The sequence below is a fragment of the Panthera onca genome, chromosome E1 (assembly GCF_046562875.1).
Source record: "Panthera onca isolate mPanOnc1 chromosome E1, mPanOnc1 haplotype 2, whole genome shotgun sequence".
Classification (NCBI taxonomy): Eukaryota; Metazoa; Chordata; class Mammalia; order Carnivora; family Felidae; genus Panthera; species Panthera onca.
In genome coordinates this window covers 56669949-56691946 of record NC_138352.1, presented here as the reverse complement: position 1 = coordinate 56691946, position 21998 = coordinate 56669949, and the positions used below count along the sequence as shown (strand labels likewise).

The window sequence follows — 21998 nt, the reverse complement described above, 5'->3', positions numbered from 1 at the left end:
TCTATGCAAAAGTATCAGTTCTTAGTGACACCAATGTATTTACTCATTTTCTTTATTCTATGTTTGTCCAACAGTCTCAGAATAACATTACCAACACTATAGTTACTGAAATCAAACTTAAGACTTTTTCTGTTGTTTTATTTATTTTTGATCTTGGAATAATTGCTTTTTATGCCTGCATATACAGTTAGGGTCCTTTGCTATTGCCATGTTTTAATAATTTTGAGATTTAAAATTTTTAATTTTGTTTTAAAATTATGTAAAATATTGACATGAGTCCAAAGTCAAACCTATAGAAAGAGTATATTCCAAAAATTTAGCTTCAATCCTCTGTTCTCCCACTTTATCTCCTCTACCTTCTCTGAGTCCACCTTAAAAAAAATTATGGTTGAGGGGTGCCTGGGTGGCTTAGTCAGTTAAGCGTCTGACTCTTGATCTTGGCTCAGGTCATGATCTCACAGTTTGTAAGTTTGAGCCCCACATCAGGCTCTGTGCTGCCAGTGCAGAGCCTGCTTGGGATTTTCTCTCTCTCCCTCTCTCTCTGTTCCTCCCCTGCTTCTGCTCTCCACCCCAACCCCTCTCTCTCAAAAAATAAACTTAAATTATGGTTGATACTTCCATTATTTTTTCTTTTCTTCTCAGCTTTATTAAGGTCCAACTGACATACTAAAATCGCATTTACTTTAAGTGTACAATTTGATGTTTTGATATATATTGCTGTAATCAACACCACCATCAAGATAATGAATATCTATCACCCTCTCTGCAATTCCTTCCCATACTCCACCCCTAGACAACTACAGATCCAATGTCACTACAAGTTTGTTTCCATTTTCTAGAGTTTCGTGGAATCCTACCATTGTGTACTCTATCTTGCCTGGCTTCTCACACAGCATAATTATATTGAAATTCATTTTGTTATGTGTATCACTAGTTCATTTCTTTTTATGACTGAGAGGTCTTTCCTTGTATGGAGACACCACATTTGTTTATCCATTCACCTGTGGATGGACAGTTGGGTTGTTCCCAGATTTTTTTTATCTTAAAAAATAAAGTCTCCATGAACATTTGTGAACAAACCTTTTAATGGACATATCATTTTAACTTTATTTTTTTAATTTTAATTCCAGTGCAGTTAATATGCAGTGTTATATTAGTTTCAAGTATACAATACAGTGATTCAACAGTTTCCACCAAGATAAGTATACTCTTAATCCCTGCACTATTTCACCCATCCCCACCCACCTCCCTTCTGTTCCCTATAATGAAGAGTCTGTTTTTTGGTTTGTCTCTTTTTATTTTCCCTTTGTTCATGATTTTACTTCTCTCGGGTAAGGTGGAACGGCAAGGTCATATAGTAGGTGTATCTTTTACTCTTTGAAAAACTGTCAAACTGTTTTACAAAGTGACTGTGCCATTTTATATCCCTTCCTTGTGTGAGAATTCCAATGGCTTCATGCTATCACCAACAACTTGGTAAGGTCAGTCTTGTTAATGTCAACCATTCTAGAGTGTGTATGGTATTCTCACTGTAGTTTTAATGTGAACCTTCTTAATGATTACTCCTTTCATGGGTTAACTTTCCATCTACATATTTTCTTTGGTGAATGCCTATTCAAATATTTTGCCCATTTTTTTGTTGGGTTATCTTATCATTGAGTAGTAAGAGTTCTTTATATGTTCTATATACAAATCCTTTGTGGGATATATGCTTTGTTAAGTATTTTCTCCAGTGTGTGGCTTACCTTTTAATTTCCTAAATAGTATTTTTTTAAGTTTTTATTTTCATTCCAATTAGTTAACATACAGTGTTATATTAATTTCAGGTGCACAATATACAATTCAGCAATTCCATACATCACCCTGTGCTCATCACAAGTGCACTCCTTATTTTGCCTATCTTCCCACCCCCCATCCCCTCTAGTAACTATCAGTTTATTCTCTATAGTTAAGAGTCTGTTTCTAGACTTGTCTCTTTTTTTTCCTTCTGCTTATTTGTTTTGTTTCTTAAGTTCCACATATGAGTGAAATCATATGGTATTTGTCTTTCTCTGACTGATTTATTTAGCTTAGCATAATACTCTCTACCTCCATCCTTGTCCTTGCAAATGGCAAGATTTCATCCCTTTTTATGGCTGAATAATATTCCATTATATATACATACCACATTAATATTAAAAAATGTAATATAAGCAAATACATTTTATTTTTTTAATTTTTTAATGTTTATTTATTGTTGAGAGATAGAGCACAAGCAGGGGAGGGGCAGAGAAAGGGAGACACAGAATCTGAAGCAGACTCTAGGCTCTGAACTGTCAGCACAGAGCCCAATGCGGGGCCTGAAACCCACAAACCACGAAATCATGACCTGAACCAAAGTCAGATGCTTAACTGACTGAGCCACCCAGCAGCCCCAGCAAATACATGTTCTATATGTGTTCTCTTATTTTTTTAGACACATTGTAGTGTCTACAGACACTGTAGACCCTTTTCTCCGTCTACTTTGTCATCTCAACAATATATCCTGCAGATTACTTCACAGTAGCATAGAGATATCCCTTATTCCTTTATACAGCTGAACAGTGCTCCATTATGGGGATACACCATAGCTTAATCACACTACCTACTGAAGGACACCCAGGTTGTGTCTAGTTCTTATTGTTGTTGTTTTTTTTTTACAAATAGCACTGCTATGAATAATCTTGCCTAACATCTTTTCATAGTTTTGCCAGAGTATGTTTTGAATAATTTATACAATTAGGATAACTGAGTCAAAGAATAATGCCACTAATTATCGCCAAATCTTACTAAAAAACGTATGAGCATGGCAATTTCCACATAATCTCTAGATACTTGAGAGTGTTGTCAATGTTTGAATTTTTGACACTCTCACAGGTGAGAAGTGGCATCCTGTATAACTTCATTTGTATTCTTAAGCATGAGACTGGACATCTTTTTATGATAAAGAAAGATCTTCATCTTATTTTTCCATCAGGTTTTTGCCTTTTCTCTAATCGAATTTTACAAGTACTTCATATAGTAAGGTCACTTACTCTGGTATAAATTACAAGTATTTTTTTCTCATTCAGTCATTTGTGTTTTGACTTTGTTTCTGGTAAGATTTTAAAATACATTTTCTTGTTTTTACAAATGATTATCTTTCCACTATTAGAACTTAATTATAAAATGTGTATACAACTGAAAAAATATTAAATTATGAGTCCTCTTTAACAATGAAGTCTCCTGTTACCTCTATGGCTCATTTTTGTTTTTGTTTGTTTGTTTAGGTTTTATTTTTTTAATATACTTTACTGTCAAATTGACTTACATATAACACCCAGTGCTCATCCTAACAAGTGCCCTCCTCTATTGCCCATTTTGTAAGTGCTCCTGGTTGACTCTCTTTGAAATGCTATTGCATCACCATCTTGTTTACTGCTCCCACTGCCACCAACCTAGACAGGCATTCATCTCTCATCCCTATTGTGCAACCACCACTTGAACTTTCTTCCTGCTTCCCATCACTCTACCCACTCACTGCCAAATAATATTTTTAAAGCCTAGATATTTGCTCACACCTTTCTCCCAATAGTGTGATGATACAATATCTACTTACTTTGTAGAAATTCAGGAATATCTTTACATTCTCCTCATTGTAGCAGTATTCTTTTTCTTTACCTTCCTATACATACCATCCAAACAGTCATTTAGTCCATCAGTCAAAAATAAACCCCTGTTCAATCAGATCCCCACCGTCTGAATGCTCTTTTTTCTTTTCTCTATCCATCTAGATTATCTATAGCATGACAAAGGGTGAGTAAATGCCCTATGTTTTCAATTAACCCCACATTCACGCAACTAACATTCAGTGAGAGCAATTGCTAGGCACCATGTTTATGTATGTGAATAAGACATTCTCTGACATCATGGGGTATATAGAAGGATTGGGGGAAAAGAGATATAAACCAATTATGACAGAGTGTGATACCCTAGATCACAAGTATATTGGAGCAAAAGGGAATGAATGATTAGTTTTGAATGTGGTAGATGTCAAGAAAGATATTAGAGATGAGCTGGCATCTGGACTAGACATTTATGTATGAGCAAAAGTTTGCTTAAATGACAAGGGAGAAAGCACATTTACACAAATGAAACAGTATGAGAAATGACATGGGATTATTATTCCTCATACCTCTTTGTACATGCTAGAAGAGAACCATATTCCCTACTGACTGTATGATATCACTCTATCTAAACCTCAATTACTTCATGTCTAAAGAATTAAGAAAAATTGTGTTCACCTAGAGTCCTTGTGAAGTATAAACGAGAACAATTACACAAGACTCAGAAAATTCCTGACACATAGTAGGCACTCAAAAATAGTAACCATTAGTATTATCTCACATTTCATACGTGTACAAATTTAAATACATAATTTTTATTTATCATACAATGTTCTACATGCTTGCCAAACCCCTACATAATGTGTCTTGTCTGTCTTATTCAAGTGCCGATAGGACACAGATTAAAGCTTAACCCCTGAGATCTCATTTGTATCAAGAAAAACACCTCAAACATATTTCTGAGATAAAAAATCTATCTCAGAATACAAGAAAATATTCAATTATACGTATTCTGTTGAGTATGCTTAGCCATCAAAATAAGAGGAAAAATACACCCTTATGATACCCTGTCTCTGAAGAACATGTCAATAATAATTTAATAATTTTTAAAAGGACCCGTTCATGCCAATGGATTTTTTACTATTTGTAAGTAGTGAAACACTGCATTAGAACTTTCAATTGAATAGATTCACTAAGATAAAAGAGATAGAAACGTTGTTAGGATCGTTTATACCTCAATGACTATCCATAAAATCCAAACGAATCAGTATTCCCCGCTGCACACTAGGGACTGTCTCCCCTCCCGGATGCCTCTTTCATGTTATTTTCCTACCAGCATTTCATATGACTTGTTGTTAACCTCTTTGACAGCAGATTTAGTCACCATAATATCCATTCTCAACATATTATCCTGGAGTTAAATACATAAATGAAGAATTAACACTTGTGACAATCAATGAAACAATGTCATGGGATAGGTCTGCTTTGGAAGACACATCAGACAAGGGAAGACATATGGGAGCTGATTCACTTGATTTTAACCAAATCAGATAGCTCACAATACAACAGGAGAAGGAAGTGGAGCCCTTTTCTATATATAGGAATATTCACCAGATAAATATAATTATCTAATTTACTAAAACTAACTGATTTTCTATTAGGATAAACAACAAGAAGAGTCCTGCACATGGTCATAGTAACCCTCAGCAGGGTATAAAAGGGGACAGAGGTAAGGAGACATTCAAACTCAAGAAACCACCCTTGTGGAAACCCACTCATACCTACTAGTGAAACCCCAATCCTTCCTCTGACACCATGGTCAGCTCCTGTTGTGGCTCCGTCTGCTCTGACCAGGGCTGTGGCTCCAGCTGCTGCCAGCCTTGCTGCCGCCCCACCTGCTGCCAGACCACCTGCTGCAGGACCACCTGCTGCCGCCCCTCCTGCTGTGGCTCCAGCTGCTGTGGCTCTAATTGCTGTGGCTCCAGCTGCTGCAGGCCCAGCTGCTGCATCTCTAGCTGCTGCCGCCCCTCCTGCTGCCAGACCACCTGCTGCCGCCCCAGCTGCTGTGGCTCCAGCTGCTGTGGCTCCAGCTGCTGCCGCCCCTCCTGCTGCATTTCTAGCTGCTGCCGCCCCTCTTGCTGTGGTTCCAACTGCTGTGGCTCCAGCTGCTGTGGCTCCAGCTGCTGCCGCCCCTCCTGCTGCCCCTCCTGCTGCCTGCGCCCAGTCTGTGGCCGGGTCTCCTGCCACACCACTTGCTATCGCCCCACCTGTGTCATCTCCACCTGCCCCCGCCCCATGTGCTGTGCCTCCTCTTGCTGCTGAGCCCCCTGCCCTGTGACCACTATCTCCATTCACTTCTGCCCCCTCAGATATAGACTCTTTGGTGCTGTTGGACACATGGAATCTGACTGACATCATTCAACAGGTTGAGCCTCACCATTCTAATGAACCTACCAACCTGCCACTGGCTCTGCGAGCACATTCTGGTTCATGTTAAGCTCCTTCCATGACTATCTTTTCCTTTCAATATTGGCATCAAATATGGATATTAATATGTGATCCATCAGCTAAAAAAAAATCCCACTCCTCTAAATTTCTCATTCTTCCTTATCATTTTAGGGCTCTAGATTACCCTTCCTAACAAAGTGAATATTATCTGCAACCTTTGTGCAGTACTGATTTGACACCCTCTGACCTGGGGTTCAGTTATACCCTCAGACCTAGGGATCCAGTTATAGATTTTCTCACAGAGTAAATTTTTTTTTATGTTTCGTTGCTTCTCTTCCTAATAAACTTTTCTACACATAAAATTTTTTTGGCATTGTTCCTTATTGTTTTTGTGATCATTTTACTTAGTATTAGGTAACTATATTTTACATGATGATACAGGAAGAACACTCATGTTGAAATCACTTTGAGAATAAGTGCTATATATACGAAATATAGATCATTTAAAATATTAGAACAAAAGTGGCACATGTGTACATGTATATGCACATGTATACATCTTAATATCCTAAATTAGGGCAGATTTCATTCATGTCTTTAGCTCTTATTTTTTAAATTTTAATTTGTTTTTTTATTGAGATATAATTGACATATAACATCATATTAGTTTCAGGTGTACACAATAATTCAATATTTGTGTACTATAAGAAATGATTGCCACAGTAAGTCTAGCTACAATCTGTCACTGTATAAAGGTACAAAATTTTTCTTCTTGTAACAAAAAATTTTAAGATTTACTCTCTTAGCAACTTTAAGGTGTGTGATACATTATTGACTATAGTCACCATCCTATACATTATATCCCCATGACATTTATTTTATAACTAGAAGTTTATACCTCTCGACCACTTTCACCCAGTTCACCCATCCCCTAACCCCACTCACCTCTGGCAACCACCAATCTGTTCTCTGTATCTATGAGTTTTGTTTTGTTCATTTGTTTTTCATTTGTTTATATTCTACGTATAAGTGAAATCATTCAGTATCTGTTTTTGACTCATTTCACATAGCATAATACCCTCAAGACCCATCCATGTGGTTGCAAATGGCAAGATTTCATTCTTTTTTATGGCTGGGTAAAATTGTATTTATATATACATTTATATATACATTGTATATATACACCACATCTTCTTTACCCATTCATCCACTGATGGACACTTAGGTTGTTTCTGTATCTTGACTATTGTTTTTTTTTTTTTAATTTTTTTAATGTTTATTTATTTTTGACAGAGAGAGACAAAGCATGAGTGGGGAAGGGGCAGAAAGAGAGGGAGACACAGAATCTGAAGCAGGCTCCAGGCTCTGAGTTGTCAGCCCAGACCCCAACGCAGGGCTCGAACTCACAGACCGCAAGATCATGACCTGAGCCAAAGTCAGACACTCAACCGACTGAGTCACCCAGGCACTCCTGTATCTTGGCTATTGTAAATAATGCTGCAATGAACATAGGATTGAATATATCTTTTTCAATTAATGTCTTCATTTTCTTTGGATAAATACCCAGAAGTTGAATTGCTGGATCATATGGCAGTTGTATTTTTAATTTGTTGAGAAACCTCCATACTGTTTTCCAGAGAGACTGCACCAATTTACATGCCCACCAACAATGCACAGGGTTCCCTTTCTTGAAGCTGTGCTTTGGAATCACACATTGAGATTCTCACCTTCTATTACATCTCCATCCCACAACCCGCATCAATCAGTAAACCCAATGTGGAAAGAATGACAAATTTAAACATTAATAACATTTTTAAATGAAAAGCTTAATAAAATTACATCAACACAATATGAAATGTTTAATAAAATTAATTATATAAACACAACAAAGACAAAAAAAACTAATGAAATAGAAAAAGTCTGGTAAAACTGATCAAAGACCAAGAGAGAGAGAAAAAGGAGAATGTCTGAAAGACTGGCAAATAACATTATACTTGAAAAGGAGAATAATCAGCTTCCAAGAGAGTAGAAACTTTTAAAAACAATTAGAACATTATGTATAAGTTTAGGGGTCCCTGGGTGGCTCAGTCAGTTAAGCATCCGACTTCAGCTCAGGTCATGATCTCACAGATCGTGAGTTCAAGCCCCGCATTGGGCTCTGTGCTTACAGCTCCGAGCCTGGAGCCTGCTTTCGATTCTGTCTCCCTCTTCCTGCCCCTCCCCCCGCTCATGCCCTATCTCTCTCTCTCTCTCTCTCTCTCTCTCTCTCTCAAAAATAATAAACACTAATAATTTTTTTTAAAAAGAACATTATGCATAAGTTTATACCAATATGTTTGAAAATTATGATTGAATTATGTCTAGAAAAATAGATATTAATTCCAGAAGATATACAAAATATAAATAAGCCAATAACCATTAAAGAAACTATACCTATGATCCAAAATCTATCCTCTACATATAATGATATTATAAATGCCAGACCCACGTTGGTTTACAAGTAAGTTTACTAAACCTTAAAGTTCTCTCCCATTCAAACTGGGAAAAAGAACAGAAGAAAAGGTCTACAGCCATACCACCTTAAATGTGCCCAAACTCATCTCATCTCAGAAGCTAAGCAGAGTCAGTCCTCATTGGTACTTGGATGGGAGAACAGAAGAAAGGAAAATGTTCCCAATTCATTTTAAGTATAACAGTAATATCAGACACAGACAAGAACAAAGTGATAAAGGAAAAATTACAGGCCTATGTTATTGAAGATCATAGATGCAAAAAGCCAGTAAATATTAGTAAGTGAAATTTAGCAATATATATAAAAGGAATAACACATCACAACTAACTAGTTTGTCCTAGACATTCAAGAATGTTTCAAAATTAGAAAGTATTTAAATAAGCTTGTTGATACTAGTACATTAAAGGTAAAAAACAAAAAACAAAAAACAAAAACAAACAAAAAAAACCTTCAGGATTGTATCAATAGCTGTGGGAAAATAATTCAGTAATATATAACAACTATATTAGTCAGGGTTCTCCAGAGAAACAGAACCAGTGGGAGACTGATGTAGATATAGACACATATTTATATACATAAATACGCACATGCACACACAAACATAAGAGAGAGAGAGGAGGGGGAGAGGAGGGATCATAGAATCTGAGATTATATAGAATTGCAGATTACAGAATCTGAGAAGTCCTAAAATCTGCAATTGACAAGCTGGAGACCCAGAAGTGCTGATAATGTAAATTCCAGTTCAAAAGCCAACAGACTCAAGACCCAAGAAGAGCCAATGTTTCAGTTCAACTCTGAAGTCAGGAAGACTGATGTCAAGGGAGTCAGAAGGAGGAGTTCTCTTTTAATCAAAGTTGAAGGGGAAGTCAGCCTTTTTTTTCTATTCAGATCTGTGAGGTCCACCCACACAGGAGAGGGTCATCTGCTTTATTCAGTCTACTAATTCAAAGGTTAATCTTACCCAGAAACAGTTTCACAGACACACCCAGAATGTTTGTCCAAATGTCTGAGCATACTATGGCCAGTCAAGTTGACACATAAAATTGACCATCACAACAGCCATTTACTATTTAAAACACTCTAAGCAAAACAGGGCTAAAAGAGGACATTTTTATCCTGATGAATGCTATTTATCAAAACTTCATAGCAAAACATAATAGTTAACAAATTTTAGAAGTATTCCTAATAGAGTTTAAATAAGACGAGGATAACTGATACCACTCCTATCATTCATTGTTGTATTTGAGATCCTACTCAATTCAATCTGATTAAGAGAAAAAGCATTACAGAAAAAAAACAAAAACAAAATTGTTGATACCTGTAGACAATACTGTTGTTAACATAGGAAATCCAAGAAAACCTACAAACTTGTGCTAAAAAGAGAGTTTAGAGAAGTCACTATATAGAGTATTGACAAACAAAAAACTCAATAACATTTTTATAACCTGCAAAGAGTCAATTAGTAATTCTAATTTAATAGAAATGAAGATTCCATTCACAAGAGCTACAAATATTATAAACTGTTTCAAAATAGGTCTAATAAAACAATGCAATACTTATGAAGAAAAGTTCAAAATATTCTTTGGAAATCTGTATATAAATAAAGAGTTAATGTCCGGTTTATTATTGGGAAGCGTTTTTTTCTTCAAGTTTTTATTTCAATTCCAATTATTTAACATACAGTGTAATATTAGTTTCAGGAGTAGAATTTAGTGATTAATCACTTCCATACATCACCCAGTGCTCATCACAAGTGCACTGCTTAATACCCATCACCCGTTTAACCCATCCTCTTCCCGCTTCCCTTCCAGCAACCCTCAGTTTGTCTTCTATAGTTGAGTCTGTTTTCTGGTTTGCCTCTCTTTTTCTTTCCTCCCTATGTTCATCTGTTTTGTTTCTTAAATTCTACATATGAGTGAAATCATACTGTTTTTGTCTTTCTCTGATTGACTTATTTCACTTAGCATAATACTCTCTAGCTCCATCCACATCATTGCAAATGGCAAGATTTCATTCTTTTTATGGCTTAATAATATTCCATTGTATATACACACTACATCTTCTTTATCCATTGCTCTATCAGTGGATACTTGGGCTGCTTCTACATCTTGGCTATTGTAAATAATGCTGCTATAAACGTAGGGGTGCATGTACCCCTTTGAATTAGTGTTTTTGTAGTGCAATTGATGGATCATAGGGTAGTTCTATTTTTAACTTTTTGAGGAACCTCTACACTGTTTTCCACAGTGGCTGCACCAGTTTGCATTCCCACTAATAGTACATGAGGGTTCCTTTTTCTCCACATCCTCACCAATGCCATTTGTTTCTTGTGTTGTTGATTTCAGCCATTCCAGCAGGTGTGAGGTGATATCTCATTATAGTTTTGATTTGCATTTCCCTGATAGTAAGTGATGAACATTTTTTCATGTCTGTTGGCCATCTGTATGTCTTCTTTGGAGAAATGTCTGTTCATGCCTTCTGCCCATTTTTTAATTGGGTTATTTGCTTTTTGTGTGTTGAGTTTTATAAGGTATTTATATATTTTGGATACTAACCCTTTATCAGATATGTCACTTGCAAATATCTTCTCCCATTCTGTAGGTTGCCTTTTAGTTTTGTTGATTGTTTCCTTTGCTATGCAGAAGGTTTTTATTTTGATGTAGTCTCAATTGTTTGTTTTTCTTGTCTCAGGAAAATTTCTAGAAAGAAGTTGCTATGGCCGATGTCAAAGAAGTTACTGCCTGTGTTCTCTTCTATGATTTTTGATTCCAGGTCTCACTTTTAGGTCTTTAATCCATTCTGAATTTATTTTCATGTGTGGTGTAAGAAAAAAGTTCAGTTTCATTCTTTTCCATGTTGCTGTCCAGTTTTCCCAATACCGTTTGTTGACCAGACTGTCTTTTCCCCATTGGATATTCTTTCCTGCATTGTTGAAGATTAATTGACCATATCATTGTGGGTTTATTTCTGGATTTTCTATTCTGTTCTATTGACCTATGTGTCGATTTTTGTGCCAATACCATACCATTTTGATTATTACAGCTTTGCAATATAACTTGAAGTCCAGAATTGTGATGTCTCCAGCTTTGCTTTGCTTTTTCAAGATTGCTTTGGCTATTTGGGGTCTTTTGTGGTTACATACAAATTTTAAGATTGTTTGTTCTAGTTCTGTGAAAAATGCTGTTGGTATTTTGATAGGGATTGCATTAAATATGTAGATAAGGAGGTCTCTTTTTAAATCAATGAAATTTCCTGGTTGACCAGGAAGGGAAGAAGGAAGGGAAGTAAATTTACTCAAATGAATGGAAATGCAGTAACCATAATCTAATTTGGCTTTCTACAATCTTTGTCCAAGCTTCACAACAAAGATTATTAAAATAATTTATTTACTACTCTGGAAGATTAGATCATTCTTCATTAATATTTACTCTCTTCCCCTTCCCACCCCTCTGGGAGAAGTATCCTCTCCCACTCTCGCACCCTGTGACTTGGAATTCACCATGTAACTTGCTTTGGCCAATGGGATGTTAGAGGACATGATCCAAGCAAAGACTTTAAATATGCCTGCATGACTGGATTGCTCCCTTGTGCTTCTGCCATTAGAAATAGGGTTGCCAATTAAAATACAAGACATCTGGGGCGCCTGGGTGGCTCAGTCGGGCTCAGGTCATGATCTCACGGTCTGTGAGGTTGAGCCCCACGTCAGGCTCTGTGCTGACAGCTCAGAGCCTGGAGCCTGTTTCAGATTCTGTGTCTCCCTCTCTCTCTGCCCCTCCCCTGTTCACACTCTGTCTCTCTCTGTCTCGAAAATAAATAAACGTTAAAAAAAATTTTTTTTAATAAATAAATAAAATACAAGACACCTCATTAAATCAGAATTTCAGTTAAATAACAGTAAATTTTTAATGTAAGAATGCCCCATGCATACTCAGACATGCTTATACTAAAGATACATTTATTTATCTGAAATCCGATTTTAACCGGGCACCTGTATTTTTATTTGCTAAATCTGGCAACTCTAATTCAGAAGGAAGTCCCAAACCTACTTGCTGCCGGAGCCAAGACCAGCCGTAATCCACCAAAACCCAACTGACCTGCAGACATGTGACCAAGAAATAAATATTTGTTATTGTATGTTCTGAGAGCTTGTGGTCGCTTGTTATGCATCATAGCTGACTAATTCAACCATGATGGCAATGGGAAACTAGCTTGCATGGAATTCTAGACACATTATCTCAATTACCTAATCTGCACACTAAAAATCAACTATTGTAAAAGGAGCCAAGTGGGAATCTTGGGATGAAGAGATATAGAGAATGAATTTCATCTAATTCAGCATTGATGATATCTTCCATGATATCACTGAAGCAAAAATAAAACTAATTCTCCCATGAAAACAACAAAAAGCCTCCCCCTTTAAACTCAAGATAGTAATTTTAGGACATTTGATTGGTGGTTTGCAAGTTCTTGGCCCTTTCTTTCATTTAGTGCTCAAAGAAAGTAAGTGGGGTTGACTGGACAGAATTCTTTTTCCCCCTCAAATCCAAAGGAAAAGTACAGTTCTACTCCATTAAGTAAGAATAAATTTATGGAACTCATCACAAAGGCTAAGGTATGGGGTGAAGTACAAATGAAAAACAATAAAAGGAATTAGGCAAGCACGTTATCTCACAGTGCCACAATGTATTACCAAAGGAAACTAGACTATACTTAGAACATCCTGGGAACAGGCAACCCTCACACTCCTTTCCACCAATAAGCCAAGCTCTGTTGATCAGTCCTCAGAGGAACCTCTGCACTGGTACAAAGATCTTACCCAGCATGCAAGTCCCAAGCCCCTTTCGAAGTATCTGTCATTGGGACAAGACATTTCCCTAATTCTCTTCCAGTATCACTTTTAACAATGCTTACTCACTTTAAAGACTTTTGATAAAAATGGGGTAGGGGGAATGCTTGAGATGTTCTCTCTCCTGTCTGAAGTCTATGGTCTACTGAACCTGATAAACATAATACTCATGGTAGAGGCTGCTTACTGAGGAATGAGGAGACCTAGACCCCATTGTGACTGCGTGAATCCACATGACCCCTCCTGTAAGATGAGGGGATAGGGCTGTATATCCTCTATAGTCCCTTCCCAGAATCTACACATGCAATGATTAATTCTGAATAAATTACTACGAAGATAAAAATTGCAGTGGATCCTTGATGAAAATTTTACAGTCACGGTAGAAGTTGAGTTTGGTTTGGAAGGAAGATGAAGGCATTCCAAGAGAATAGGGAAACAACAACCAGGGCAGGACAGCCCAGATCCTACTGGGAAAGAGCAACCAAACCACGGGTCCAGGGTGCCATGTGGTTCCCCCCTCATCTGAAAACTACAAACCTGCCTCTCCCAGAGTTGTGGTGAGTCCACAGCTCACATGAATGGCCTACACAAGAGTGCTGCTATTAACCTGCTACGGTCAGGGGCATGAGTGAAAATAAGACAGGTCATGTTTGGGTGGTAATTGAGTCCTTGAAGTCCAGGAATAAAATGCTGACTTCAAGGCCAAAGGGCAGAGTAATTAGATACTAATCTCGTTTAGAAAACACATTCTTTTCTCTCTTATGAGTTAGGAATGTTTCAAAAGGAAATTCATCAGAATTGAATCCAATGTCTAGATTTGGTGAGAATAAACACTATGAGAAAACAAAGGAATGTTTGTGGTTGTGTACATGAATGTGTATACGGTGAAGTGTTAACAAACATGGTTTACTCAACGCTAAATCCTCACTTAATTGTCCAGAAGATTAACAAGAAATGACCTGTGTCATGGGGGTCATCAGCACCCGGCCAGGGTATATAAAGGCCCCAGAGCAGGAGGGAGGCATTCACACCTGACAACACCCGAATCCTCTCACCCCTCCGACCCAAACCAGCCCCAGACACCACCATGTCCGGCTCCTGCTGCGGCTCCACCTGCTCCTCCCTGGGCTGCGGGGGAGGCTGCTGCCAGCCCTGCTGCTGCCGCGACCCCTGCTGCTGCCGCCCCGTGAGCTGCCAGACCACCGTGTGCCGCCCCGTGACCTGCACCTGCCGCTGCACGCGCCCCATCTGCGAGCCCTGCCGCCGCCCCGTCTGCTGTGACCCCTGCTCCCTGCAGGAGGGCTGCTGCCGCCCCATCAGCTGCTGCCCCACGTCCTGCACGGCCGTGGTCTGCCGCCCCTGCTGCTGGGCCTCCACCTGCTGCCAGCCCATCTCTGTGCAGGCGCCCTGCTGCCGCCCCCCCTGCTGCCAGCCTGCCCCCTGCCGCACCACCTGCAGGACCTCCTGCTGCTGAGACCCCTACCATCCCTAAATAGCAACACACTGGCGCCTAAGCACCTATTCTGCATTTTAAGAAAGTGGAAAGAAAAGGAGATATTTTTTATAAGGTGACAATAGCCATTTTTACATCCTACCAGTTGGATACACAAGCAGATGTCCATCACCACCCTCAGCCAAATACCCAGGTGTCTCCATCAGCAGAAGACACCATGGATGGTAGATCTCTCTTAAAAGTCCTTGGAGTGGACTTTGCAAACCCATCCTGAACTCTGAAGGCTGCCCAAACCCTCCTCATCATCCTTTGTAATGTGCTGCTCACTTATTTTCAATAAACTAATTTTTCCCATAAACCTCCCTGCTACCTGATTCATTCAGTAGTGCCTGTTTATTAGTGTACATAGCTGAGCAGACAAGGAATAGGAAGAAGGAAGGAAGGAGGACAAGGAAGAAGGAAGACAAGATGGAGAAGGTGAGGAAGACAGAAGAGAAAAGGGAGAGGTGCTAGGAATGGAGTTTTGGAAGGTGCTGCAGGATGGCCAGGCTACTCCTCAGACTGCTTATGTGGGTAGGAAATCTGTGCACACAAGGTTCTCCAGGGCCTGTCCTTTGCCCAGATGTCCACGTTCATGTCTCGACACCCCCCACTAAGTTTCACTTCAAGTAGCACTGAACTCACAGTAACTGGCACATGCCAAGCAATTCCCTATGTCTTTGCTTTTGTCATATTCTTGCATTTATCTGGAATATTTTTCTCATCTACTCCTACCCTCCACATTCTTCATCTACCAAACACTCAGTCATTTCCAAGATTCAGCTCAGTCTTCTCTAACAGTTCTGTCCTAACCCCTCTACCACATAAACACACCTGCACATATTCATGCACTCACAGGCACGCATGTCCGCATACACGTACGTACACACACACACACACACACACACACACACACACACACACACAGGCTAGGTCAGGTGCCCCTAACATGTTCCAATAGCATCCGATATTCATCTCCCTCCCCACAAGGCATTGTATTGAGATGATCTATTTTTCTGCCTCCAACAAAGGGGACACAATTTATAATGGCTTCATTACTGAGCTCAATGTTTAGAATATGGTTGATACTTGATTTCTATTGAATCAAACAAAATTAGAAGGCAATTGTCTTTATGACAAGAACTCTAAAAGGTAGATATTTTACTTAAGGCAGAATCCTCAGCATCAGTATAACTTAACTTCTCTGACCTTCAGGTTTCTTCACCTGCCAAATGGGAAAGTTAATTCTCACCAATGTTGGTTGCTAGGAAAGTTAAATGACCTTATGTATGTAAAGTGACTGGCACACAGTATTTACCAAGCACCATTCACTGACAGTCCTTGTTACACACTGGAACATTACTGTATCAAACAGGCTCAAAAGATGTGCTATTTATGACATATTATGTCACTGAAAGTGGGAGAGGATTGAGGGGAAGGCTTCTTGTTTTTTCAAGATAGTCCACATCCATTGGCAGAAACAGATTTCCTAACATAACAAAGCAAACTCCTAAGGTTTAGTAAGTATAACAAAGAAGGAAGAAAAAATCCATCAGCAGATTGAAGCTGTCTCCGAATGAAAGGGCTAATGCATAGGAGAGAGCCCTAGCTTACAGCATTTATGAATAAGGGCTTGGCATCAGGAGCAATGGAGATAATACACGTATCTGATGGACTTTTCATTCCACCCTGAACCACCCAAAGAAGGCAAACAACTTAAGCTGTAAGATTACTTGGGTTAGTCTTCCCTGGCTTTAGGAAGATGGTATTTATTAGGCAGAAAAGATATGTATTTGTTAAATTCCAGAAAAAAAATTCCACCCGTTCCCTGATCATCTAGAATTTTTCCATCTAAAACATTCTCTCTTTTCAATGAATGATATCCATTTCTGTTGTCTTCCCCACTGTACAGGTTTTATGATAAACCTAGCCTATGAAGAACATCATGGACAGAAGACTCAGCCCCTTTTACAGCTGAGGAGACTGGCCCTGGCAGAGGACAGGTATTAGCTCTAAGCCCTCTTAGATCGGAATCCCTCTTTGTCTTCCCATCCTCCCCCTGCCCTCTCTCCCTCACTCTTTCCTATCCTCGTGTCTCTTACGATTGGAGGATATTTCAAAGGTCATTTTGCAGAACAGGGAACAGATATTCTGTTCTCAGAATTTTAAAATCTTCCTAACATCCAGTGGCCCCCAAACTAGCTCCTAACAACACAACCCATGAAACTATGAAGAAGAGGGTGTGTGGTTCACCATCAGAAAAGTCATCAGCATTGCATACTGTCAGTCCAACCACAAAATCCCACAAATTATCACCATTGTGATTAACATTTACTTACTCCCACCCTGGTGGTTATGCTCTCGAAGAACATCTGGAATTCAAATAACGGGACTAAAAAAGCCCATGTGACAAAGACTAGGGACAATCTGTTGTCCAAAAAGCTTAGACCTATTAATGTGCAAAGGAGACCACACAGCATAGGACCAGAGGCATCCCATAAAACAGAGGAAAAGCTATTTTTATAGGATTTTGAAGAATGGTAGAGTTTAAGTAAAAACACAAGAATTCACATGAGGACTGGGCTGTCACAAGGACTTAAGTCCTCTTTCTTTGAAAACTACATAGTTAAGATAAATGAGGAATGTTGTTTCTGAAAACCTCTGATCTGAAACTCTGCCTCTGGGCTGGATATTGAAGCTGCTTCTCTGTGTTAAGGTGACTAAGATCCTGTCCAGGAAATAGTGGGATCTTCACTTCTTACTGATGTGGCTTCAAATAGCAAAGTTTCTGACAGTCTATGATTTCAGGACACAGAATTTCTTAGTATTCTTTCCTTTTTGTTAGTTAAGAAATGCAGTGAGTTTACAGACATATTTCTATTCCTGACAATTTAGTCACTGTATATATTCTAAGCCAAATAACAATACACTAAACCATAAATCAAGCAAGTTCCCATTATATTTCACTAGATGGGATAGAAGTTTTGATAACTACTATTACCTGTTCACTGGTTTGAAGTAAGAGTTGGGAAAGACTATGTCACTCATCAGTGTTTACACTCAAAGGAAGACCACAGTACTATCTATGCTTTGCCACTCTCTTATCTGTGTATCTTTAGAGAAATCATTTCACAAACCTGGCCTTCCAAAAACTTTGAAGGACCATGATGGGTCACAAACTTAAAGGCCTTCAAGGACCACAGCTAGGCAGACTAAGGAGTGTATTAAAAAATGATTATATCAGGGCACCTGTGGTTCAGTCAGTTGGGCATCCGACTTCAGCTCAGGTTCATGATCTCATGGTTCATGGATTTGAGCCCCACGTCAGACTCTGGGCTGACAGCTCAGAGCTTGGAGCCTGCTTCAGATTCTGTGTCTCCCTCTCTCTGCCCCTCTCCCACTTGTGCTCTGTCTCTCTCTCAAAAAATGAATAAACATTTTTTAAAAATTTTTAAATAAACCACACTTTGGAGAACTTGGTCTGAGAGTCATCAGCAACCCTTGGATAGTGTCATCCTTTAACTACCTTCCAACTATAAATTATTTTCTATACCCCCATTTTTCTTAGCTGTGGCTGAAAAAGACAAGGTTATTTTATCAGCTACCAGTACATTTAATTCCCCTGTTTTTTTCTGAAGCCAATTTCACACTTCATAAGCAAACAAATCCTCGGCCAACAGACCAAAGTATCTACTACGAAAAGATAACTGGTTCCTTTATAAATATTTTCAATGTGTTTTGAAGAATTCAATACAAGTGCTTATGGCAACACCTAGAAAGAAAGAGCGATCCCAATTTCAATTTTATTTCTAAGACCATACTCAGGGAGGGGCATTCAAAATGCATAATATGAATAAAATCCTCACTTAATTTGAACTTTTTGTCCTATGAAAAGTCTTCTCCTTTGATTGCTTTATCTGCCTTTGTCTTACCCTCCTAAAATTTGTAATTACTGTGTGATAAGAATCTACTTGGAACTTAATCTTCTTCTTCCCTTTCCCTCTCCACTCATAAATAGTACTGTTTACATAGTAAGAGTCTTTAAAAGTGACTCTGATTTATAAGCCAAGTGAGTTACTAAACAATATCACGGCAGTGGCTCTGGTGATTATTTTCTTACAAGCGAAGTGAAGCACCGTGTTGTTTTCCAGAAGCACTGGACCATTCTTCCCATAGCACAATGAGTACACATCTCCTTTCATGAGTCATTTGGTGTTTTAGAAATTCTTGCTTCATCTCAAGGTCAATCAGAAACCAGGCCTGTGACCTCAGGAACACTACAGTCTTGCACTGAGTCATGGGTGGTGAACAAGACAAACAAGAGGAAAGTGTGATGGTGTCAACACTGGATTCTTCACACTTTCAACTTGTCACGTGGCATGGTCTGGAAGGTTTGGTTATTCCATGGGTAATTTTTTGGATGATATAATTCATCAAGTATTCATTTCAAGGAAGAAAGCAGACAGGTGGAAAGGAAAGCATCCTTCCATGATGGGAACTGCTGCCTCAGCAACTGAATCCACCAATCTAGAGATCAATGGGCAGCCACAACTCCAGGAAACGACCTGTGTCATGGAGGTCATCAGGACCCGGCCAGGGTATATAAAGGCCCCAGAGCAGGAGGGAGGCATTCACACCTGACAACACCCGAATCCTCTCACCCCTCCGACCCAAACCAGCCCCAGACACCACCATGTCCGGCTCCTGCTGCGGCTCCACCTGCTCCTCCCTGGGCTGCGGGGGAGGCTGCTGCCAGCCCTGCTGCTGCCGCGACCCCTGCTGCTGCCGCCCCGTGAGCTGCCAGACCACCGTGTGCCGCCCCGTGACCTGCACCTGCCGCTGCACGCGCCCCATCTGCGAGCCCTGCCGCCGCCCCGTCTGCTGTGACCCCTGCTCCCTGCAGGAGGGCTGCTGCCGCCCCATCAGCTGCTGCCCCACGTCCTGCACGGCCGTGGTCTGCCGCCCCTGCTGCTGGGCCTCCACCTGCTGCCAGCCCATCTCTGTGCAGGCGCCCTGCTGCCGCCCCCCCTGCTGCCAGCCTGCCCCCTGCCGCACCACCTGCAGGACCTCCTGCTGCTGAACCACCCATTGAGAAGCGTTCCCAGGTGTTCAGAAACATGTGAACACTCTTTCCCACCCCAAGGGATCAGATGAGATACGTCCCTTGCAAACTACCTGCTCTTCAACAACTAACAACAGTAGCTGTCTATCCTTTTTCCCACATAATTACCCAGTTAATCCTGGCCCTCTTTGACAATCTTTAGAAATATCCCAGCTTTCCTCATTTGAATTCCTGGCCTGAAAGAAAATGAGTGAACAAAGATCAAAGTTCTTCTTGAATGAAGCTCTATTCCACTGACTCATCATCACATCTCTACTATTTCAAGATGGGATAATTTTCCAGGATATCATTACATTTGTGCTAGGGTTTCACATGGTAAAATAATAAAAATTTTATCTCTGGGAAGCAAACGTGTTTCTCTTTATTGTTTATTAATCTTCCAAAGCTTTTTTTTAGCTTAAGGTATGGTATGCAGAATCAGAAGACCCAAAGGAAGAAGGATTTTTTCAAGGGCCTTTTTTTTTTTTTTTTTTTTTTTTTTAGCTTTAGGAACAATTCAGGTGCAAGGTCTATAATTTTAATAGTAGTTCAAATAATACAGAATATCTCATGGGAGGCACCTTCATATCTGAAGTCACAGGTTTTGTGGTGATGCTGAGGAAATAAGACTACAGCGGTTTCTCTGATCATGAACTTGACCCATGAATCATCCCCATACATGTGATAAGGGGGAGGAAGCCTAAGTCAGAGCTATGTTTATACCCTGATTTAGGAAACTGTACCATGATTAATACTAGTTGGTACCTGGGAATGCTGAACCACTGAAGGCCTAGGCTGGAAGAACCACTCTCCCATCTTTCCCAAGGCTCCCCTCCAGCACCACTATGGTCAATTCTTTTTTTAAACGTTTACTTATTTATTTCAAGAAAGAGCTTGATGTGGGGCCTGATCTCACAAACCATGAGATCATGACCTGAGCCAAAATCAAGAGTCAGACACTTAACTGACTGAGCCACCCAGGTACCCCTGGCCAATTCTGATTATAATAAGGTCACTGCTGCTGGGAAGAGAAGGAGATATGTAGCTTAGCTGGAACAATTCTAAATTAGAACTCCAAATCACTTTACCATTAAAACAATGCCAATGTAGTTGAAAGATTAAACATTAATCCACACTGGATATGCTTTTGTTGTTGTTAAACACTTAGGCTGGTTGGTAAACCAACCACTAGTGTTTTTCTGAGAAATATACATTGAGTTCCCAGCATATAATCTAAAAGGGTTTTTGGAATGTGTTGCTTGTCTGCTTGGGCATATCTACCTGCCCAGAGAGAGGAGGCAAGCCAGGTAAGCTTTGTGAAGGCCTGGAACTTGACTGACTTTGTCCACCACTGGATTCCCACTGACCTGCCCCATATTTGGCATGCAGGATTTTAATCAAAATTTGCTGAATGACTGAATAAGTTCTACAGGGTTAGAGGAGAGAAAAACATCTTCATCCCTCATTGATTCTCTCCTCATGCTGGACTCGTGCATTCTTACAATAAAATAAATAAGCTTTCTCATGAAGGAAAGTACTTTTCTTGAAATACAGTAAAAATTTCTCAACAAGAGTCCCATTGTGTTCAAAACATCTGCATACACAATGGTTTTCACTTTAGTAAGGGTTTGATGGTTTACTGGTAGATGGGCTCACAAATCCAATTTATTTCTACATGTTCTTGAACACCATTTTTAAAAGTCTCTAACTACATTGTTTTCCTCCTCTCAGAATTTTCCTGGTTAGCCTTCTAGAAAATTCCTGTTCTTATAATATATTCTCAGATGTGGAATGCTTTGTATACTCCCAAGCTCCTCATTATTATGAGATTGTGTTTGTTTCCCCAGTAACTCCATGCCATGGTTAGCCACAGTGGCTGGTGAAGATCTGGGTAAGCCAGCAAGGGACTATGCAAGTAGAATGATCAAGAAGGAGGCTTGCACTACAGTCTTCAATCACAGATCTAGAACAGACTT

At 39.5% G+C, this 21998-nt stretch overlaps 2 protein-coding genes and 1 long non-coding RNA gene across 3 annotated transcripts in view; 2 read left to right on the top strand and 1 right to left on the bottom strand.

The window, feature by feature from the left end:
• The window catches only part of LOC144614299 (uncharacterized), a 111129-nt gene that overhangs the window by 19886 nt on the left and 69245 nt on the right, over positions 1-21998 (bottom strand). The window lies entirely within an intron of this gene.
• Positions 14445-15895, top strand: LOC144614233 (keratin-associated protein 2-3). The gene has a single exon (XM_078436969.2). The coding sequence runs from the start codon at positions 14517-14519 to the stop codon at positions 14901-14903; it is 387 nt and encodes a 128-aa protein (XP_078293095.1). The 5' UTR covers positions 14445-14516; the 3' UTR covers positions 14904-15895.
• Positions 19473-20343, top strand: LOC144614234 (keratin-associated protein 2-3). Its single transcript, XM_078436970.2, has one exon. The coding sequence runs from the start codon at positions 19615-19617 to the stop codon at positions 19999-20001; it is 387 nt and encodes a 128-aa protein (XP_078293096.1). The 5' UTR covers positions 19473-19614; the 3' UTR covers positions 20002-20343.